This window comes from Perca fluviatilis, chromosome 19 (assembly GCF_010015445.1).
Source record: "Perca fluviatilis chromosome 19, GENO_Pfluv_1.0, whole genome shotgun sequence".
In the NCBI taxonomy this organism is placed as follows: domain Eukaryota; kingdom Metazoa; phylum Chordata; class Actinopteri; order Perciformes; family Percidae; genus Perca; species Perca fluviatilis.
The window spans coordinates 26,314,215-26,338,720 of record NC_053130.1 but is presented as its reverse complement, the minus strand read 5'-3'; the positions used below and the strand labels follow the sequence as shown (position 1 = coordinate 26,338,720).

General features: G+C 43.9%; 1 protein-coding gene across 1 annotated transcript in view; it reads left to right on the top strand.

Moving 5' to 3' along the window:
* Positions 1–24,506, top strand: part of thada (THADA armadillo repeat containing) — a 114,353-nt gene that overhangs the window by 75,346 nt on the left and 14,501 nt on the right. Inside the window, exons 31-36 of the mRNA XM_039784777.1 lie at positions 134–216; positions 13,435–13,805; positions 19,357–19,481; positions 22,477–22,549; positions 23,300–23,450; positions 23,625–23,747. Of these exons, the coding sequence (XP_039640711.1) occupies positions 134–216; positions 13,435–13,805; positions 19,357–19,481; positions 22,477–22,549; positions 23,300–23,450; positions 23,625–23,747 (926 nt within the window). The remainder of the gene's footprint in view (positions 1–133; positions 217–13,434; positions 13,806–19,356; positions 19,482–22,476; positions 22,550–23,299; positions 23,451–23,624; positions 23,748–24,506) is intronic.

The following is a 24,506-nucleotide window of genomic DNA, read 5'->3' as shown; positions in this document are numbered from 1 at the left end:
GTTCAGGAGCATTTAAGGAGCTTCCTTCATAAAAGGAAGTTTTCATCAGTGTCCTTTGCTAGATCACGGTACAACTAATCATCCGAGGTACTTGTCGAATGACATAGCTCATAGTTTGTTTCTCATTTTTCAGACAAAATGGCTGCGTGGTGACCAGAGGAGCCTTTCTGGATGTGTTGGTGTGCCTGTGTGGGCTGAAGATCAGTCTTCTGGATGGTGAGTAGTTACTGAGGGGTCACTACGTTTGACTCGGGTTTGAAAGGACAAATCCGGCACAAAATGAACCTAGGGGTTAATAACACGTGTACAGAGTCGACCATTCTCTGGGATCTGTTTTCATGCTAATCGAATGTGACCAGTTTTAGCCCAAACCGCTAATTAGCTTATAACGCTAGTCGTCGGGGTACTGGTAAAGTAAAAAGAAATCGCTATTTCTATACCACTAACAAGGCTCAAAATAGCACCACACTTCCACGGTAGCATAATGAGGGTCCCTACATGGAAACCGAAGCATTGAGAACTTTGTAAGTGTACAGACCGTTTATTAGAAAGACAGTACCGTTCACGTATACAGGCAGGCGCCATCTTGGGAAAACAGTCACGATCAGTCGAACGACGAACACCGTGCTTGAGCTGTTTTACTGGTTACTGGTTGCACGGCATTCATGGAACACAAATGGAATTTTTTTTCACTATCTGATATACTGTACCCGGTAGAATCCCTGCACCCACCCCACACGGTGACGTGCGTTTGTGTCACATGGTTGCCAGATGATCTTGCATAATTATACTGTATATGGCCTACATGGCTTAAGACGATACATGGAAATGAGCTTGGTAGCTTTTGGCGATGCAATATATTGCAATTGCTAATTTTTATAATTGAAAATAAAGAATATATTCATTTTGACATACAAATGAATGTTACCAACATTTTGGTCGATCGCCTCTTTCATCTCGTCTGCTTTCTGTGTCGGAGGCAGAGGCGGGGCTCAGGCAGCGTCTCGACGCACACACACACACACACAAACACACACACACACACACACACACACACACAGAGCGGATAGCGACAGGTGAAGAGAAGACGTGAACCCACTGCCTGTTTTCGTGACATCTACAGCCAGTTAAGAAGAATAAGTCCCAATGGACTTTTTTACAAAGCCGCAATCTTCAGTTGCGGTGTGGGAACATTTTGGCTTTAAAGGTCCCATGGCATGAAAATGTTTGAGGTTTTTTAACATTAATATGCGTTCCCCCAGCCTGCCTATGGTCCCCCAGTGGCTAGAAATGGCGATAGGTGTAAACCGAGCCCTGGGTATCCTGCTCTGCCTTTGAGAAAATGAAAGCTCAGATGGGCCAATCTGGAATCTCCTCCTTATGAGGTCATAAGGAGCAAGGTTACCTCCCCTTTCTCTGCTTTGCCCGCCCAGAGAATTTGGCCCACGAGAAAGGGAGACGTCATGGCTTGAAAACGAGCGAAGCATGGCAGTTGGTCAAGGACACACCCCCACCCTCCACCTTTGGGAAAGAGACTTCAGATACTATTAGGGGACCATTGAGGCCTATATAAAAGCATCCAAAAAGCAGCATGTCATGGGACCTTTAAGCCGAATGATAGAGGAGAGCCAATTAACGTTGACTTTGTTTGGCAATGAAAAGAGGCGACATAACTAACCTACAATCTCACCTAAAACATAACCCTCCCACCCAGTTTTCAACCTGTGAACAACAACCGCAGCTGGAGATGGAGAGGGGTCTTCCGGACAGTTATCTGTTACAAATGCTTTTTCCCAGCAGTGCAAATACAAACGTGACTGCACGAAATGGCACACGCTCACAGATTGCATAACTCGCTTTATAGCCAAAGAGATGCAGCCGTTAAACACGGTCGAAAAACTAGCATTTAAAAATATGCTGCAAACTTTTGACAAACGGTACAAATTGCCAAACAAAACATACATCTCCCAAACTGCCATTCCATCTTTGTACAACAAAGTAAACGACGACTTAAGAATTAAAAGTTCTTTGATCTTGGAAAGAGTGTGCTTGCATTATATAACATATTGTCATTGTGTAACCGGTGGCATAAATTGGTCTTAAAATGACAATAATATAATTTATCGCAATTCATTTTGGGACAATATATCGCACAACGAAAAAGGAGCTATCGTGACAGCCCTATTGCCAAAATATGGCTCATACACTGCTTCCTTCTGAAAACCCTGCTTAGCTTCGTTTTGGCACGTGTTGTCGCGGTCGCGCTTGTTGCTCGTCTACTGGCAACCTCGGTCTCACGGCAGTTCGTGTAAATGTCCACGTTATTCTTAATCTATTGATACGTGTTCACGGAGACGTTTTTCTCATTTCTTACGTGTAAATGTCATGTTATTTTCTCGGGGAAGAGGTCGCTCCATAAGCCGGGAGGCGCCCGCGAGGCGGCCCGCTGGATGAGGCGGCCAAAAAGGACGATCCATAAGCCGGGAGGCGCCCGCGAGACGGCCCGCTGGGGACGCCCCACAATAACGGGATGGCGGAGGTTGGGTTTAGGAAAAAACTTACGGGGAAAGGGCGCCTTAAACGCCAGGGAAAGGGCGCCTTAAACGCCGGGAGACGCGCCACAGTAACACGCGGGACAAAACGCCACACGCAGGCACGCCATCCCCGGGAAACAAAGCGCCGCACGCGGGACGCGATCCCCGCTCGCCGGTGAAAGTCCTGTGTTGTTTGACCCATCCACCACCCCGACCAACCTCCCTACGCGGATTTTCGGCTTTTTATATTACTCCCTACCATTTCGTGCTGTGGCCACAAAATATGCTTCCCATTGAAATACATTACTTTACATTTTCGTGTTGTCCACCACGTAAAAACCGACAAAAAAGTCTCCGTGAACACGTATCAATAGATTCAAATAACGTCACATTTACACGAACTTCCATGAGACCCGGCTGCTACTGGTCCATGAGAATTGCACTCTCCTAGCTCACTATGAACAGTTACTTCCCCTGAAACAGTGTATGGTGTACTTTATGACAGCAGCGAAATACTTCTTATATGTAGGGAAGAGAGAGAGTTTATTGTGTGGCGTTTAGGGCTATGGAGAAAATCAGATATTCTTTTTTTGATATTCTTGTCCTAATACGTCGATATTGTGGCTATATTCTAGGGTTGACAATTGGTGCTTTAACAAAATGTCTTCACAATGAGATTTAAGATAAATAATCTTTAGTAATGTAGATATAATGACTAAGTGGGTAAAGGTAAAAATAATAGAAGAGCTAGAACAGTCTGGTAACACAGAAAGTGACCTCACTTTACTGTAATGCAGCCTTTAAAACCAGGAAAAGACAACACTTAAGCCATATTACGATATTACAATTTCCAAAATCTGAGACGATATCTAGTCTCATATCACGATATCGATATAATATCGATATATTGCCCAGCCCTACTGGCGTTTTAGACCAAACAGGTCGGAATGGAATTCAAATATTGAATTGAATATAAAATGGGAAATTAAGTTTATAGAAAAATTCATTAGATAGGAATTGATACATTGTATGGTTATAATACTAAATCAATACCTTCGCTTACTTTATTCAGTTAGGAAGTTTTACTGTGTCCCACATTGAGCGGAAACTATTTGAATGTTGGTCTTGGAACGTGGTTTTTAAACGTGCTTGTTCGCACTCTTGTTTCAGTCCTGAGTGGGATTTAGATGCTGATGTCAGCCAGTTGCCGGGGAGTTTATCAACTCGGTAAACGGCAACTGTGTTCCCTCCATTTGCTGTGAACTGGACATTGAGCACTTCCAAGTCTGAACAGACAAACCTGCAACGTTTGCTGGCGAGGCTGTCCGCTGCGCTCTCCATTTAGACTGATTGTTGACAGAAGTCAGCTTCATCCTCCCCCGTGTGTGTGTGTGTGTGTGTGTGTGTGTGTGTGTGTGTGTGTGTGTGTGTGTGTGTGTGTGTGTGTGTGTGTGTGTGTGTGTGTGTGCGCGTGCGTGCGCGTACACATGGTGTGGTTGTGTGCACATGTGCGCAGACCGGCGGGGGTCTCCGCAGTGGAGGAATGTGAAACCGAAGGCGAGCGATCTCTGACAGATGGTGGGATTGTGCCTATGACCCAGTTTATGTCGGAGTGCTGTACTCGGAGGGGGAGAAAAAAAAAAGAGAGAGAGCGAGAGGAGGGGGGAGGCACTTGTGTTTTCGGTCGGCCATGTGCTGAACACATGTTGGTCTTGACAGTGGAAATACCGAGGATTTCTCAAAACAAGCCTGTAGATTGAGGACCCGGCCTGGCCCGACTCGGCCCTGCTCCTTACATAACCAAATAAGCACGCTCTAGCTCACACACCTCTAATGCCTCTTTATGATTATCATAAGTCTGTCTTTGGCTTCATTTCTCACCCTCTCTCCAGTGGTGCTTGAGTCCTCCGTTGGTCTGTTTTTCTATTTTTCCTTCCTCCTCCTCCTCATTTCCAGTCCTTCACCCTTTTCCTCTTGTGTAATTGCACTTTTCAAACCAATCAGATGTTGAGCTAAAAAGCCACAGGTTGGGCGAGTTTATATGAAAGCAGCAGGCTCTTAAGAGTGCCTGGCACCAGGGGTAAAGGAGGTGAACAATCGGCTTTTTCAATATTACTCCTCTTTTTTCCCTTTTTTTTTTTTACTGGCACCCCGCATTAAGTAGGAACTTTAGATTTACCAGCCAATTCCTGTCAGCTCTGAACACAGGTCTGTGTGTGTGTGTGTGTGTGTGTGTGTGTGTGTGTGTGTGTGTGTGTGTGTGTGTGTGTGTGTGTGTGTGTGTGTGTGTGTGTGTGTGTGTGTGTGTGTGTGTGTGTGTGTGTGTGTGTGTGTGTGTGTGTGTTTCATTTCTCTGCCCCAGCCCTTTGATCCATGCCCGAGTCATTAAAAAAAAAGCCCCCACCGTCCATTGCTTCATCTCTACCTCCGCCAGTCTTCTGTTTCTCTGCTTTTCAGCCATGCCAGTAAAAAGAGCTGAAAAGAGAAAAGGAAGGTAGGAAAAAGGAGACACAAGTAGAGAGAAGATAAAAAAAAAGCCCCACATCAATGTTTAAAGTATTAGTGAATTTGCTGGAATTCCATGTGTCTCCATAAGTGTGGTAGCAGATGCTGATGGTAAGATATATTTCTCTGGCCAATGGCTGAGTCATTTGCCTGGTAAATCTTTTCTGTATCCTTTTGTATGTCTGTGCTGAAGAAGAACACTTTAAATCAGAAGTCTCATTGTTGTACATTCAGCCACATATATTGAATATTTTTACTCAAGTGATGTCACTTGAGTCGGCGTTGGTGATTGGGGCTTAAGACTAAGCCGGCTACACACTGCCTGCGTGGCGTGAGCGCGGCGCTTCTGTTGCGTGTCAGGGGCGGCTGCGTGGATTTTTCTGTCTTTACACACCAGAAACGTGTCTGACGCGGCGCTAGTGCTGCTAGCCTTGTCTGGACACATCAATGTTTCCCATTGATAAAATGAAATACCATGTTAAACATAAATATATACTGATTTGATTACAGCAAAGACAACGTCGGCAGTATTGACCGCAAAATAGGCTACAGAATATCTCGTTCGGTATCGACAGGTGCAATATTAGAATTTTTTTTTTATTACATTTATCTATCTGCATTTATATCAAAACCTACAGACTTTCAAACATCAACAAGTCATTTACTAATATGCATTCGTGTCTAAATGACACAAACATCTTTTCCTATTCTATTTTGCCTGGAAACGCTTCCAACACGCTTGCGTGTCGCGTGAAAAATGGGCGTCGGTCCTATTTCTAGCATACACGCGTTTTCGGCGCAGCGCCTGAGACGCGCGTGTCACGCAGGCAGTGTGTAAGCTCTAACCTGTTAACATGGGAGCCGAAATACAAACGGACACACCACGCAGCTGACATGCTCACGCCACGCACTCAGTGTGTAGCCAGCCTAAGTTTAAAAATGAGGCTAGTGGCTTGAGGTCACGTTAGCCGCTAGCATAACCGAAATCTCCGACTGAACTGTCGGGGGTCAGTACACTGCAAGATCACCGTTGCTGCATCCTGTTTTTAGCGCCGCCCAAGATGATTTTGATTGGTTTAAAGTGCCCATATTATGAAAAAAACACTTTTTCTGGGATTTGGGGTGTTCTTTTGTGTCTCTGGTGCTTCCACACACATACAAACTTTGAAAAAAATCCATCCATGCTGTTTTGAGTGAGATACAGTTTCTGAATGTGTCCTGCCTTCAGTCTCCTAGTGAGCTGTTCAAAATCGGCCTCGGACTGTGACGTCACAGTCCGAAATGAGCTGGCTAACCACAACCGTTAGCTCGTTAGCATGCTAACGCTAATGCTAACGCTAGCATGCTACGTCGTTCTCAATAGCAAAGCACTGCTACAACACACACAAGTTCACCATAATCTACAAAAGAACTACTTACATGTGTGCCCTCATTTAGAAGTCTCCCAGCTAATCCTGCCTTGTAACTGACCAAAGTTGGAGAAACAGCCTTTCTTTTACTGTCTCTACAGTTAGCTAGCTGACATGCTCTACATCTAAGCTACTGAGCATGTGCGAGTGCAATCAAAGATAGTACAGAAGAAGAAGATGAAAAGAGGTCTCACTCTGTAGCTAAAACAGAAACCAGGTGAAAAGAGCATCTGCAGCAGTGAGAGAGAGCTGTGCAGTACAACAAAAATATGGTGCTTTTTGAAAATTAAACCATGTAAACCTATTCTGGTACAATCTTAAAATACAGTTATGAACCTGAAAATGAGCATAATATGGGCGCTTTAAAGAAATAGTTATACGGTTGTTGTTTTTTCCCCCTATCCCAGAATACTCCATACTGTGGAGATAGGACTGGCATTGCAAGACTAGCGTAATGCTAAATCAGTGGAGTCCTCTTTTAAAGGATAGGTATGCTTACTCAGATGCCATATGGAAGTTGAGTTATTGGTTGCTTTAATCGTTCCACTTCACCATATTTGCGTTGGCCTGTATGAGCAGGAGAAATGATAACCGAATCCCCTAACGCCCTCAGCATACAGACGATCATGTATGGCATGTGAGTGTTTTATTAAGATTGACTTGAAAATATTCAAACCTATATTTTAAGTTCAATCTATCTTACTTCACAAGAAGTGTGTCACCATAATTAGGCTTCGAGCTACTTTAGCACATGAGATTTATGTTCATCTTTGGCAGCTTGGTAAGCCATGTAGTTCCATATTTGGATACTCGCACACATTTAACTTTGTGTTTGCTTTTTGGGGAACTATGCACCAACCACTGCAAATTAATGTCAAGAGAAGAACGTTGTATTTCTCCTCCTTCTTCTATGAAATCCTACAAGATATTCCAGTCTGCACATTGCACGCTCTGTTTCCCAACATGGGGGTTGTGACCCCCCAATGGGGTCGGGAAAAAATCATTTATTTTTTTCGACATTTCTCAATAAATGCTTAATAACATCACTGGGCTTAACCCATGATTAAACGCCACGTAACGCTGTATGGGTAGTCGACTAATCTAATGCTAAGTAAGCCAGCTAGCGCATCCCAGGCCGTCTTCCTCATTCCCCGGCGCTAAGAGCCTTCGTCGGGATGTGAGCAGACAACAGCCCCCGGGGACACCGCCACATCTAGCTCCCAGCGAGCGACTGCAGAAACCCCAAACCAGCCAGCACAAACCCCAGCGTCAGGTGCTAATGATGCTAACGGCAATGACAGAAAGTTTACCCCTGGTGCTGGCGCCCACGTCGGGCGGAATTGGGCCGCCAACCGAAGGTGTCCAGCCCGCCCTGGAGCTGCCGCCCGGCTGAAAAAATAGGGGACGCCAACATGTGATGATGACTGATGTGTCTTGCTTGCTCGCTAACCGGTCAGCTACCACCAAAAATAAAATCTTAGTAATTATGTGGGAAACACTGCGGCCATTTCATTAGAATGACTTGAATAAACATGTAACGTAGATAAAACCTTTATACATTAACTTGTCCATGAAAAGATACTGTGCATTTTCATCGGCAATGGTGGTGGTAACAATGAAGACAACAACTCCCACGACCCCATGCAACTTCATGACGTCATCAATAGGTCCGTGTTTTGATTGAGAGACAGCGGCAAGGCGGCAGGTAATTACATATTGTACGTTTAATATTCTAGCACAATAGAGAGCAGAGTTATCTGCCAAAACATTTTTCATTGGCACTACATTTTCCCTCCTGTAGATGCACTGCCTTTGTCATAATTCTTTGGCAGGAAATCTGCAGTATTATTTAACAGTAATGGGGCCAGTAAAGTAGTAACACTTCCTTATAAATGTAGGAATCTAGCAGCTACTGTGGCTGGCAGATAATTTCGTCTTTTTTTTGCTCGTTGTTATTTATATCAAACACTTTTCGGACAACAAGCAACCCACAAACGCACACATACATATATACGTAAGGGCACAGTGTTTAGGGTAATTAGAGGGAGGGACCTCAGCAAATTGTAAAGCTCCATCAGCATGAGAAGGAGGTCAGCTCTCTCACACTGTCAGACACACACACACACACACACACACACACACACACACACGTAGCGTCTGGGTTTTTTCACAGTTTTGGTAATGAAGGTGGAAGCTGATGTGAAATCCAGCTGTGTGCTTGCATGGGAGAGCATATGTGTGCAAGTTCTAGCTTGACACAGCAAAGCGTCTTTACTGACAGCTTTTAGCCGGCTATGGACAGTACTCGTGGAGACCTAGTAAGCTCACTGGCCCACTAATACACACACACACACACACACACACACACACACACACACCCCAACCCACCCCTAAGTACACATCCATCACACTTTAGTTTTTGTTGTGTGTCAGTACAATCCAAACATAATATTCTCAATACAAGACATGAACATATACCTTAACACGTTCGAACATCACACATGGTCTTTTCATTCTGTGTTGACACTTGTTTGAAAGCATGGTGTTAACGTCTTGGTGTTTGTTGGAATGGACGTAGCTGTTTACTTCCAGTTTAGTTTGGCTTACAAAGTGTCTATGCTCTCTTCAAAGTCACCAGACTCGTGACTCATTGACAGAAACATTGCTGGTCTACCGCTGCCTTATTGTGTGACTTTGGGGTTTTAAAAGGGTCAGGAGCTAACAAAGTAACCGATGGGGTGAAAGGATACGAAGTAACTCCCATATTGTCGCGAGGATACATTACATTTTTTGTCAAAGGAGTACTGGGTAGAAATACGAGCACGAACACTTTGCTAAGTAATGATAAACAAATCGCTAACTCTAAACCCTAAAGACAGAGCGCAGGTGAGTCTGGAGCTGATGTCATCCGAAATGATTCATCAGTTACTCAATTAGTCAATTAACAGAAAACAATTTTTTTTTTTTTTTTTTTTTTGGTGAACTGTTTAACTGAATATTTATTGCTTTTCTTTGTCTGATGTCAGAATGATCTCATGAAGTGGTGTCTGTACGACAAGACGCATACTCGTTTTTTGGCGTGTTTATCAATGCCGTTTGGCCTCCATTGACTTACATTACCTTACGATTGCGCGTGAAGTGCGTCCCGTGTGTGACTTTGTGTCCCGCGTGTGATGTTTCCTTTCCACATTTGTTGTTTTCCTAAACCCAACCCCGTTCTTCTTTTCCTACACCCAACCCGCGTGTCACGTTCCTAAACCCAACCGTAGCCTCGCGATAACACGTATCCTTGTGCTAACACGGCACGTGGCTTTAGGAAAGTGGCGTGTATGTTTACGCGAAGTCATGATGTCACGTTGCTGATGTGACCGTAACCTGAGATGTGTCAACATGGGATTTGGGAAGGTGTGATTGACATCAGTCATTGATGTGATGAATAGATTAATTGAGGTAATATAGAAAGATGAATCAATTATGAATTAAAATGCGTGTTTGTTGCATAACAGTGCTAGATTAAAAAAAAAAAAAAAGTCAAGGTATCACCAACACTTTTACAGTTCATCGTGAGGGGAGCATGAATGCCTGGACCAAATTGGAATTTCAATCCATCCAATAACTGATGGTGGTACGTCAGGAAAAGTCAGGAATCAGCCCTGTTTTTAGCGGTCTGTAAATATTTAAAACCACATTTAGACCGGTCTAAGTAAAGTCTCCACTGAGACCTGCGTTTGTTAATGATCTCAATGCTTTGCTGGCAACGTAATCCACTGAACCGGGCCTCATCCTAGAGCGTCCCGAAATATCAAACAGTAATCACAACTTGGACACGGTCCAGGTGCACATGCAGCATTAAGAGACACAAGTGTTGTAGACACAGATTTAAATAAACACAGCTGTGGGAGAACAATGGCTGTTTATGATCAGACATGAAAAATCACGTTCGAATGGCCCTCACAGGAACGCCTTTCATTTGCTGAGGGGATGCCTGACTTCACCCCCCCCTCCTCCGCACACGCTATTTTAATAAAGGCCATCATAAAAAAAATCTGCATTGCATCCTGACTAATGATGTTTTTCCTTTTTCTCTCTCTTACTCTCTTATTTCCTCCCCCATTCCTCCCTCCCCTAGTTTTTGGCTCTGCCTTTTCTTTCACTCTTTCTTTCATTCTACCTTACTTTTTCCTTCCCTCTCTAATGAGCGAATTTGGAGTCAGTTGAAAGAAAGTATTTTTTTGGGCCTCCTTGCTTGATTTGCTTCCCTTTTAGTGTTTTTTCTAGGGCGTAGCGGGTGTGTAATGATTTAGTGTGTCTTTGTAAAGATACACATAATGTATGAATGTAAGGTATGAATTGGCACCGTAGAATTACATTTGAATGTTTTAGTGTGTGACAAGCTAATGGTAGCATGCTGTTTTGCTACAACCCTTTGACACGCACGCGCGCGCGCACACACACACACACACACACACACACACACACACACAATCCATGTTTCTCTCTACTCCACCGTGACAGACAGCCGTTTTCTCTTTGACACACTCCCATTCTCCTCCAGTCATCCTCCTCCCTTCATCATCCGTGTCATTACTGTGCCCCTATTCTCCATTCATAACCATTAGGGTATGCTTATTTGGCCCCCGGACCCCCCTTTGAGGATCAGGTTCCAAAGTAACCTGGCCCGTCTCCACGGTAACCCGGCCCATCTCTGGAGGAATGCAGCATTTCCCGCTCTTTTGTCAGGCCACGTTTTGAGTGCTGCTGCAGGGCCAGATTGAGTTGCAATTGGTTTCATTGTGTGTGTGTGTGTGTGTGTGTGTGTGTGTGTGTGTGTGTGTGTGTGTGTGTGTGTGTGTGTGTGTGTGTGTGTGTTCAACTAATTGAGTTGGCTGTCAAAGCAAGGTCTGTGTGGAGTCTTGGAGCGATACTGTAGGGAGGAGCACAGCTTTAGAACGGCATTGGGTTACTCTGTAGTCCCCCTGCCTCTGGATTATACTTATATTTGAGAGGAAGTGCGTGTGCACGTGTGTGTTCATTTGTGTGCACATCACTCTCCAAGGGTGTGTGTTCACAGGTGGCTGGGTTGGCACAGCCACGGGCATTTCCAAACAGACACTGACGCAGCCTTTCCTATTAAAGTCAAAATAGAAAGGAACAGAGGAGACTGCCTTCTTCAGTCTGGCCTGTTGTCTGCATCTGTTTGCTTCACAAAGGACTGTTTGTGTGTTTGTTTGTTTAGCTTGTAGAGATGTTGGACTGGATACGTCTGAAGAAAATTAAGCAACTGGGAATATTTCAATAAGCTTGCTTTTTCAATGTACATGGCCAGTCATTATAGAGTCAAAATCAGGGTTAAGTAAGCAGTGAAAAATATTTTTAGCAAACTGAAACTAAATACAAACTAAAACCATTAAGTAAAACTGAAACGGAAACTATATTGGCAGGTTAAAAAAAGTAATACAAATAAAATGTTTTTTTTTCAGCTAGTCACTACTAAAAGCAAAAGAAGAAAGCATGAATTTCCATCAACTCTCGTGACATTGAACCACAGAAATTGAACGGACCTGACCTGAGATGGCGCTGGGCCGTAATTGCTTCACATCGGACACTGAACTAGTGCAAAGGTTAATTAAGAAACATCATGGCTATATTCCAACCATGTATTTTGTATGTATGTGTAGCTGCATACTTCTGAGACATTATACCTGGCCCTAAATAAAACTAAAACTACTGTAAAACTAAATATATGAAAACTGAACTAAAACTAGCAAAAACAGCCTGAACACTAACTGAAACTAAAATGAAATCCAAAAGTCAAAACTAAAATGTAATAAATACTAATTGAAAATTCTAAACTATCATCAAATTGGTCAAAATGAGCTCAGATTCTATTAATCCTAAATGGAAACCGGGATGATTTTTTTTTTTCAACAGTTTTCCTAGCTGGTAGGCCAAAATGCACATTATCTCTGTGTAACGTTCTGCTGTAGCTAGAGCTGGGCGATATTGAAAAAAAATCTAATATCACGGTATTGTTGACCAAATACCTCAATATCGATATTGTAGGGTTGACAATTGGTGCTTGCAAAAAAATATTTACGCAATGAGTATATAATGACTAAGTGGGTAAAGGCAAATAATAGAACAGCTACGACAGTCTGGTAAATTCAGATAACTAATAAGATAACAGATAAGTGTCATAACACGATATTACGATATCCAAAATCTAAGACGATATGCAGTCTCCTATCACGATATCGATATAATATTTATTTATTGCCCAGCCCTATGTGTAGCCTTACATTAATGTGACAACATTCAATTCCGACATGAGCCACGTTGGAAGTTTTTCGGGAAATGTTACACGTCCGACCAACCTAGTGAGAATGCAATGGTCACTCGGGCTAATTCAAATATGATACCAATGTGTGAAATTGCCATCGCATAAAGGCAACTTGAGTGTGGACTGTAAAATATATACTCAATATATCATCACCATCAACCAAAGATTTAAAAGACAACAGAATGCTAACATGGTCAATATGAATGCATAGCAGTGCCTCTTAAAGGTCGTTTGTATTCATTCCTGATGTAGACAGGAGATTTATATAGATTGTTTCGCATGCAGCTTCTTTGAGTTTGTTTCAAACTATTGTTTAAAAAAAAAAACTGTACACGGGCGTAGAGCGGGCCCGGCGCCCATATATAGAGGTTTACTCCTCGACGCAGAGGCCGCGGGTTTGACTCCGAGCTGCGGCCCTTTGCTGCCTGTCATTCCTCCCTCTCTCTCCCCTTTTTTTCATGTCTTCAGCTGTCCTATAAAAATAAAGGCCTAAAATGCCCCAAAAATTATCTTTAAAAAAAAACTAAAAACTGCACACTACGCAAAAAGTGATACAAAAATATCATAAATAACCATCCTAAAAGTGCGGCCTCATGCTACATTGTCCGCTAAAGTGTCGTGTCGTGTCGTGTTGTGTGTTGGTCAGATTCCGAGGTCAGTGATCTCCGCCAGGAAGCGCTGTCCATCCTGATGGCCTCAGACCTCGTCACCTCCGACGCTCCCTCCGCCACCCCGGGGCCCGGCAACGCCCAGTACCTGCTCAGCCTGGCCCGAGTGGCCCTCAGCGCCGGCGTGGAGATCCCCGAGCTCTGGGGGGGTCCACGGGTCACCAGCCAGCTCCTGCAGTGTCTGCTGCGGTGCCCGCTGTACGAGGTGAGGGAGCTGGCACTGGAGGGGGTCCTGAGGAGGCTGCAGGAGGAGGGAACGAAGAGGAGACCTCAGTGGGTGGACCAGACCACCCTGTCTAACCTGACCGGCCTGGCTCTTCACGAGACACACCCCCAGTGTCTGGCCAATGTGAGACCACACACACACACACACACACACAAACATTATAGGCATTGCATTGTGTGTTTGTTCGAGAGCCTGTGTGTGTGTGTGTGTGTGTGTGTGTGTGTGTGTGTGTGTGTGTGTGTGTGTGTGTGTGTGTGTGTGTGTGTGTGTGTGTGTGTGTGTGTGTGTGTGTGTGTGTGTGTGTGTATAATCCTTAATAAGCAATCCTTTCATCACACAATGGGAACCCTTTTCCAAAAAAAATATGTTTTTCCTATTGGTCACAGTTTTCACTAAACCACAGGGACATTTGCTGCAAATTGATTAAATGTCCAAATCCATCTTGCAGAGGCTTGCGTGAGAGGCTAATCGGCCGCAAGGGGACACGCCAAGCACACTGGCAGCGAGCTGACTCGCTCGCTCGCTCTCTCACTCACTTCCACATACACTCATGAGACATTTGGTAGGCCTCCACTCTTAACAAGTTTTGTAGGGGAGAAATGCAGCCTATTGGACTCTGATGAAGATGTAACCTTACATCGAAACGTTAGTCACTCTAATGCGCCCTTTTTTAAAAATAAAAAAAACTAGAAAGTAAGAAGACATCTGTGCAGTCTATTTCCTGATTGGGGACATAACGTTGTATGTGTGTTCATAAAGCGAGGACAGGCTACTCCCGCTGTTAACACCCCTCCAGAGCTGACATGAATCAGCACTGCTGGGACTGGCTGGCTGTTTGCGTGTGTGTTTTCACCCTGCTGCAGAGTTGTGTGTGTGTGTTTGTTTTATATGTGTTGTGTGTATGCGTTTGGTTGGGCATTCTTTGCTAGGCGCTGCTTTACAGGCCAGCCGTTAATGTTTAAAGTGTCGGCCCCGTTAAGTGGAGCCTCCCCTTGCGCCAAGGACACACCAACCCGACAGGCCAGTTGCCATAGCTCACCCTGGACTCCAGTGAAGCATTCTGGGAGAAGAGCTGGAGCAGCAGCAGTAGGCTTAAGATATAGTGTTGGTCTGCTATTCTGCCCAGCAATGATGCTTCCAACATTTGAAGTCGTCTGCTATCTTCAGTCCTTATTCAAGACATACAGTATGTGTTAAATAAATCTGCTGCAATGGAGGATTCATATGGGAAAGATGGTAGCCTGAATGCCTTAGAAAATATTCAGTGCATATCAAAGAAAACTCTTAGTCAACACCATATAAGGCTGTTTGTGTTCTTCATTCTAAATTGTAAAACATTTCCATTTCTAATAACTAGAGATGCCACAGAAGCAATCCCTTTGATTCCTGTCAACAAAATGAAATTATTATTAAGTATAAATCACAATAGGAAATGACACATGGCGTCTGACCCAATACTCTTTAGTTATTTGCCGGTAGTCAAGTAGCTACTTGTGTGACATGTTTCAGGTAACTGCTATCCGTGCCTGTTTTAAGACCGTAGGCGCATTGAAGTTTATCAGAGCACACTGGGACACTCTTGATTAATGAGGACATCCTAACAAAATTAAATGGAGTTGTTTGTATTTAATGTACCAAAATGGTAAAGAACGCACGATCAACCACACAGCATTACAATCAGCTGATGCAACAAACAAAAGCACATACAAGGGGCGATGGGTGATCTAGAAGCACTGAGGTGTATGTGCACAATTACTGTTGCTACGCATGTCAAGCTTTCCATTCACAGCAGTTTTAAAATGACGTGCTGGCAGATTTGCCAATCAAAATTCTTAGTAATATTTGAAACAATGACTTCCTGATTTCAGACAGAGGTAGATAAAAAGGGGAGCGTGCCTATGTTCCCACAGACCTCTGTTCCCACAGTTCTGAGATTTTTTTTCAAAATTAGGTCCTATGTTCCCACAGTTCCCACATATCTAAGATGTTTTTTTCCAAAATTAGGCCCTGTGTTCCCACATTTCCTTTTTCATAAATTTGTATCAGATTTGATACCCCTTTCTCCCAATTTGGTAGCCAATTACACCCAACCTATTATCCAGTAGCAATGGACTACATATGGAATATAACGCTAACATAGGGCCTAATTTTAAGAAAAATCTTAGAAATGTGGGAACATAGGGCTGTGGGAACATACGGCCTAATTTTGAGTTGGAAAAAAACATTCTTAGAAATGTGGGAACATAGGGCTGTGGGAACATAGGGCTGTGGGAACATAGGGCTGTGGGACCATAGGGCTGTGGGACCATAGGGCTGTGGGACCATAGGGCTGTGGGAACATAGGGCTGTGGGACCATTGGGCTGTGGGACCATTGGGCTGTGGGACCATTGGGCTGTGGGACCATAGTGCTGTGGGACCATTGGGCTGTGGGACCATTGGGCTGTGGGACCATTGGGCTGTGGGACCATTGGGCTGTGGGAACATAGGGCTGTGGGACCATTGGGCTGTGGGACCATTGGGCTGTGGGAACATAGGGCTGTGGGAACATAGGGCTGTGGGAACATTGGGCTGTGGGAACATTGGGCTGTGGGAACATAAGGCTGACCCCGACAAAAAGCAGATTCTCATTTCTAGCTGACGGCCGTTGATTTTGCCGACCGAAACTACACCTGTGGCAGGTTTTATCAGCTGAAGCTAACTAGCTAACTAACTAACTAGCTTAATGTTAGGTCCATAAGCAGGTTGAAAACATTATATCTTTATATTTTTATTATATTTCCATCTGATTTTTTTTAACACGAGAACCCTGTAAAAGGGTTGCGCAAATATGCTGATTTGCAGCATGTAGTCTTTTTTTTTGGGGGGGGGGGGGTCTGGATTCATTATGATTTTTTTTTTTTACATTTAAATGAAGCCTTTGTAATTGTTCAAAATCTCTTTCATGGTTTGTTGTGGGATATGCTTCGGCCCAAGATGCCAGCTAATGCCAGTTAATACCAGTGAAAAGCAGCAACATCTCGAGGCTGTCAAGGCTAAAAAGACTAGACTAGGCTTCACAGCACTGCTGAGCAAGCTAGGTAACTTTTATATTTGTTAACATTTTTGTGTGTGTGTGTGTCTGTTCATGCAGGGTGGGCATCAATGTTTATTTGCATGTTACAGCTATGAAAGTCGGTGCGCGTCTACGCCTGAGTTGGCATGTTTTCCTGTGACTGTGTATATTTGAGTATGTGGGCAAGCGAGTGTATTCAAGACGGGAGCTCATTAAAGCCGGTTGTTAAAGTCCGAAGCAGCAGAGGTGGTCAGACCAGCTGCCTTAGAGCTAGCAGTCAAATACCTGGCAGACGGACGCCTGGATGAACAGTGAAAAACACCCAGCTGGGATTTAAACCACCTTTTTCAGTTCTGCAATAAAGAGGGAGAAACACAGTGGCCGAATGAATAATGACACTGGCTTGGCATTACTGGCCCAATCATTGATTCACTCTCATGGACTTTGTGAAATATTATCGGAAAGATGCACCCTGTGTCCACCACAAGTGTGATGGGCTGCTGTGGTTATTTCAGAATGACTTGTCTCCAAAAGTATGAAATATGGGCAACTTTAGCTGCGTGTGTACATCATACTGTTGTCAGATTTTCTAATTATGAGTTATTTCTCTTGAGCCAATGTATTTACAGGATGCTTACAGCTGCATCAGTGGCAATTAAACATTTCCATTGAACAGTGACATAATCTATCACATTGTAAATCTGTTACAGCAAACGTTTTTGGAAAATAATTGCCTATTCATACATCTAGCAGACACAGAGCAAGTTGCCATTCGTTTAGATTTATGTTTCTGGCTACCTGAAATAAGTCCAGTATTCTCTCTCCTTTTGGTCCTGTTCTGGTTTAACTCCTGAGGAAACAATGTCTGGCTCTTTAGCTGCTAAATGCTCCACCAGCTTCATCTGTCTCCCGTTTGGTGCTGAGCAGGTAGCGTACGGTCCGTTTATCCAAGGTTTTTCACTAAAACCGGTGCCTGCTGCAGCTGAAAATTGTTGCGAGTGGAGTTTTTGTGCCCGAACAAAGCCAAAACAAAGAGTTTAACGGTCCAACGTGTGGGGATTTCTCCCATCTAGCACTGAGATCATATATCGCAATTCAAACACCACGCAGTTCAAAGTACATATTACAGCTACGGTAGCCTTCACGCTTCAAAAAGCCGGTCTCTTGCTCTTTTCAATATCCTTTTTCTTTTTCTGGGCGAAGAAGAAGACTCCTGTTCCTGACATTTTGGTTTTGAATACGTGTGGTCCTCCATGTTTCCTTCTTCAAGGAAGCTACGGGGCCCGGAAGCCACGATACCCATTAGCAGCATTAGCAGTGTTGGTTGATAATTCTTTGGGTTTGTTATTATTAGCGACCCCTTTCACATTACACAGAAACGTATGGTCCATTGTTTATTTTAAGAATTGATTAATGCAGCTTTAAAATTCTTTGCCTGGTTAAATGACAACAATCAGCTTGTAATTGCTGTTGACTTATTTACATGTGTACATATATGTTTAAGTTTAAATCCAATGTTCTATGGCATGCACCTTGCTACCTTGTCGTTTTACTGCTCACATGCACAAATATACATTCACACATACACACACAGAAGTTTACACACAGACGCTGCATGCGCCCGCTCACTCTGCTCTCCACCCACACCGATCCTATAAAGCGTGCTTTATTTTAAAGCTCTAATAACAGGTTGGGGCCTTGAAAGAAATAATAATCATCGAGATATGCAGCAGGAATGTCAACAAGTGTTCTCTGCTGGATGTGTGTTTTTAACGGCGTCTCCAGCGGTGGAAAATGAGTCTTTTCCTCCTCCTGACTCAGGTCAGCTGCCTCCCTCTCTGGACGATTGACCGGGCAAAGAAAACAGCATGGGAAGGATGGAGAGGCGGGGGGAAGCAGCGAGGGGTGAAGGAAGCAGAAAATCAAGTTTAGGAGGTCAAGCTGAATGGCTGCTAAGAGTAGACAAAAAGACGAGGAACATATTACTGCCTTGAATGAAAGACGGCTGATGTGAAATGAGATGAGAGCTTGCCTGCAATTCTGCACATCTTTGTGTGCATGCATGTGCATCCATATTCATGCATATATTTATGTGTATGCGTGTGTGTGTGCGTGCGTGTGTGTGCGTGTGTGTGTGTGTGTGTGTGAGAAAGAGCGAGCAAGGCAGCTGTGTACCCGTGGTTTGGGTGTGCGTAGGGAGGATCTGACCGGTGTGGTAAAAATACCCTTTGGGGCAATTTGCCAGCCGCACTGCAGAGAGGACACCAAAGCTGCGTTGATGGATGGCCCTGAGCAACTTCCCTCACCAGTAGCTGTGTGCGTGTGCGCAATTAATCAAAATTTTAATGCAATTACAATTTTGGCTGAACTGTTTTGTTCACTGTTTTTTTAAGACCAATACTTCCTTTGCAACATCTTTCCCAAAGACAATGAGTAATCGTGTGAAAAGTTCGTGATTTCAATATTGACCAAAATAGTGAAAATAATAGTGATTATGATTTTTTTTTTTTTTTAATGGAGCAGCCCTAGTATGTGTATGTGTGTGGGATAGAGTTGAAAAAGAGTGACTACATTAATATCTTATTTCTTAGCTTGTCTCTGCCCGTCCTTCCTCCTCTCAGGTCCTCACGGTGTTGGGCGTGTTGAGCTCCGGCGGGGAGCTGGAATGGAGGGACGGTGGGAAGATGTTGTCCCAGGAGGAGGTCCGGCTGCACCTTCTTGCTCTGGCTCAGAATTCTTCTCACAGGTCAGAGAAGACACACATACATGTACATGTACAAATAATCTGCAACATCCTCCCAAAGTCATCTCGACGTGATCCTCTGTTTCCTGTGTTTGGGCCAAAGGATTAAGACCATTATTGCGTTATTCCAGCAGACCAGCCTGCACTCACAATTGTAACCAAGATTTATTTCCAAGAATATGTACCCCCCCCCACCAAAATCATACAAATGATAGAGCATGATTTCATTCATGCATAAATTGCAGATTTACGCGCAAAATATGCGGGGCTTGCATGATTTCATAATACTCGCATTTTCGTTGCAAAAAAGTCACATATATCTTAGCAGAAAGTTGAAAAATGTTGCGTTTACTTCACACAAGAGCAGCCTTTTCCCCTGTTGCCATGGGAACGTTATGAAGTGACGTAATTACGTGACGTGAACATCATCGAAAAGCAGGGTGTTGGGGGAATCACTTTTTTTTCTCTTTTTCATCAAACCGCAGTTTTTGCAAGTTCCCGCAAATTCATCGCATAAAATTGCATGAATATCCCGCATATTCCATCGCATTTTTTAAGAAAACATGCCGCATAATCAAGGATTTTTGCCCGCAACAATCACAAAAAAACTCTGTATTTTAATTTTTCTGGAAGGACTGACTGAGCACTGTGGTTCATGATCAACGCCGTAACCGCGAGGGCCACCAGGGGGCCCCAATTTATAAACAAGGCTAGAAGTGTACAGCCATGCTAGCAGCTCTGTGAGCTGTACATTGGGTACAGTGGTGCTCTGAGCGTAATGCTAACGTCAGCATGCTCACAGTGACTATGCTCGTTTATATTATATTGTATAATATTTACCATGTTCACAATCTTAGTTAGCATGCTAACACTTGCTAATTACCATTCCAGACCTTTTTAATCACTTCACAAATTGTTAACTCTTTGAATTTCTGTAAGTGATTTTTACATATGTGAGATATATGTGTGTTTGTTGTGTTATGGTTGTCTAAGCTAATGGATGCCTAAAATTTCCCTCGGGATGAATAAAGTATCTATCTATCTAATTAGCACTAAATACAAAGTACAGCTGAGTCTGATGGGAATGTCGTTAGTTTTACAGATATTTGGTCATAAATTATAGTATTGGACACGTTTTAATTAGTAGTGGTGATGATGGTGCTAGATGAAAAGTTAGCGACCATAAATATCTTTCTAAACTAAAAAACAAAAATGGTGGCACGAGAGGGAAAAGCCAGGGCACCAACAGAGAGCGCAACATTGCAATCCAGAGAGCCATGCCAGTAAAATGGCTAAACAGTCCTAAAATAAGTGCATTGGAAATACAATGTTTCTCATTTTTAAGATCGTTTCAATTATGTTCACGCATTGTGTTGTCATGGGTCTTAAATCGTAAATCCTGTACATAGGCCCACCATAGCATACAACAGGCCGATACCTGTAACTTGAAGTCATTTCAAGGTAAATGCAGGAAAAGGGTGACAACCGTGACCCTTAAACGCTTTCTCCCTCCTGATGACCTGCTGTCAAAACAGTCCCTAAACAATCCCAGAGCAGCTTTCAGCTATGATGGATGGAAGAGACATGAATGTGCTACATGGCAAGATGCATCCACACTCCTCTTCCATTTCTTTTTTTTTTCTGGCTTTTCTTGTGAAAGCGCCCTCACGAGCTGTGGCAGGCTGCCTGTCAAGCCTTCATTCAGAGCCAGAGTCCATGGAGGAGGGACGCACAGGTTCACTGGCTGCACCTTAACCCTGCACCTGGGCACACCTGGAGCCCATTGGCCCCTTTCTGCGCCGGTGTTTGTGTGGTTGCTCATGTGTTGCTCATGCAGTATTTAGGTAACCAAATTGCCCGCCATCAACATCAGAGACTGGTAGTTTTAAAAAAAATAAATAAATAAATAAACGTAGATGAAAGCTGATATTTGTGCTCTCAAAGGCTCTCATTACAGCATTATTCCTACATTAGGTTATTCACACCTGTCAGGCGCAAACCATTATTTTTGTGAGAGTTTCTGACAGACTCTGGCCCTCTCTTACCACAAACTGATTTGGCACACACCGTTCCTGTGTGTGTGTGTGTGTGTGTGTGTGTGTGTGTGTGTGTGTGTGTGTGTGTGTGTGTGTGTGTGTGTGTGTGTGTGTGTGTGTGTGTGTGTGTGTGTTTCTACACTGTAAGCCCTTTGACATGCATTGACAGACACGCCCGCCTTCCTTGACAAGCCACTGCTGTACTTTTCTCACCCCGACAAGAGAATACAGGCTTGAATAAGGATTGGATTACAAAGGCTTTTAGCCTTGTAAAGCCTTTTCCTGGCCACAATCTCTGGGCCCGGGGATCCACTTTCCCTTTGGTGCGGCCCCAGGGTTATGATTAGAGCCGGGGAGGGATGAGATTGGGTTGCTGGCTGCCCTTGTCTGCCGTGTGATTGAATGGCACTTGGGCTATTGTGATCCATAATGCAGCGGTGAGTACCAGCACACTTCTTTTGTGGATTGTAAGTCAATACCGTTGAGTGACGTGCGTGTAGTTGACGGTGCTGGGGTGTTATGCGTGCGTAACGGTTTCCACAGAACGACCTGAGGAGCACATTATCATTTCCAGAGCCTCTTCCTGCACCAATATGTCAATTTCAAGGGGTTGGTTCACCCAAACTGCTAAAAAAAAATATGCACTCACTGTGCTTCTAAGCACCCCAGATGTATTTTTTACCCATTGCATTGAGGTGAAGTGGCTCGATTAGGATTAAAGTCTAAGTCAATTTAGTTTGCCAATATATAATTACAAAACACTAATTTGCCTCAAATAGCTTTACAATCCTTAGACCCTTGTTTTGGATGGGAAAACCCCCCAAAAAAACCATGAATGGGGAGAAACCTCCGAAAGAGCAACAGAGGAGAGATTCTTCCAGGACAGACATTTAAAAATAAACCAACCAAGTTATTCTTAGACATTTGGAAGCTGGTGTCAGGTGTTTGATCTTGTGTTTCAGTGTGGAGCTCCACTGTGCTGCCCTGACCCTGCTCTCTCTACTGGTGGTTCAACTGGTGAACTCCAACCCTCAGGTAAATCTGATCCGTGTACTAATAATCTCTCCCCTGGCATAGAGAAATGTGTTGGCAGCCTTTTGGTTAAAATTCCCAAAGAAGGTACAGGAAGAAGATGCTTGTTTCTACCACCCATCAGTCCAATGCGGTTTGCTTTCTGGTAGCTTAGCTTAGCACACAGCTTACTGACCTCGCTACAGGGCAAGTTGCTACCTTTTCACTCGTGTACTTCTGTTATTATCACACTTAGTTGAATTTTAATTTCAATTTTGATAATTCAATTGACTGTAATTGTTTTAAAAAAAAAAATGGATGCACCCCGAACCCAGATTTTTGGGGTTCGGCCGAATACCAAACCCGCTGGTTAAGGTTCTGCCAAACTCTCTTTCTCTCTCTCTCTATCTCTCTCTCCCCTTTTATGCCTAAAAATGGCTACGTAAACCAAAATATATATAATCACAACCTATACACAATTTTTCCTTTCTTTTCCTAACCATCAATGTAACAGAAATAAAGTCCTTTGCACATCATTAGGGAAGCAACAGAATTAGGACCCCTGTAACACCCCCCACCCCAAGGCTACTCCCCATAATCCCCCCCCCCCACCCCCACCCAGGATCTCTCCCCAAATAAAAATATAACAGAAAGATCAAGGTCGGCCATGCTGCACCCTTTCTTTAACTAACTTGTATGCTGCCTCCCATGCCTGCAGAGTCTGCTACGTAAACGTTTACATGAGTGTACTTTTCTGATCAATCCGCCATCTAGGGTGCGAGTGCAGTGGCTTGTTTAGCTCAGTGGGCGGAGCTGGTGTGCTCATGCTGCAGCGAGGAGCAGCCAGCGGAGGTGAAGCTAACGGCCGCCACGGTGCTGGTCAGCTGTACAGCCACTGTGCTGACCAGCCCTCGTCTGCCCCTGGGTGAGTCTCAATTCTGGAACGACTCGATGAAATGTTTACCTCTCAGGCAGTCAAGAAAAATGCTTTGATGTGAACAGAAATGCGTTGCAAAGAATAAAGTATTTTAAGTGTGTGTGTGTGTGTGTGTGTGTGTGTGTGTGTGTGTGTGTGTGTGTGTGTGTGTGTGTGTGTCAGGTCTGTCCACGACAGTCTCTCTGTGGAGGAGTCTGTTTACGCTGCTGCAGGATGAAGACCAGGATGTCCGTGATTCAGCATCTGACTTCATCTCTAACGTACCAGCACATCTCCTCCGTACAGGTACACACGCTTAAAATGATTACACACTAACTAATATACCATACTTGCTCAGCACATGCACACAACCATGGCTGTACACAACACATATGCTTTTGCTTACTTGTGATATTTACATGCTCACCCACTCAGATATAAACACATACCAAAGCATTGGAAGACGACAGTGATAATTACTGAAAGATATATATATATATATATATACACATGCATACACACACACACACACACAGAGATGTATTTAAACAGACATATGAACACAAGTGCATAAAACACCACAAACACTTGTTAATGTTAAAAAGGGTTGATGACGTCATTTTGTGCTAAGGGTTGGGGAGCATTCCTGGAATGAAGGGCGCTAATTGTAGTTGGGACCCAACAGTGAAAAGTGTGTGTGTGTGTGTGTGTGTGTGTGTGTGTGTGTGTGTGTGTGTGTGTGTGTGTGTGTGTGTGTGTGTGTGTGTGTGTGTGTGTGTGTGTGTGTGTGTGTGTGTGTGTGTGTGTGTGTGTGGTTATGTGTCATTGTTTGGTACATGTCTGAGGTCTGTTTTCTGAGGAATTGTAAGATGGCAGACAAACGGATTTGCTCACAAATACCTCAATTAAACACACGCTGTGTCTTATCCCCATAGAAGCACCCTCACAATTCTCGCTCACACACACACACACACACATACACACACACACTATCAGACGACTGACAGCTGCTGGCTCTCAAGTGCCCCTCACAAACAGCCATAGTGCGACTTCCTGTCCTCACTT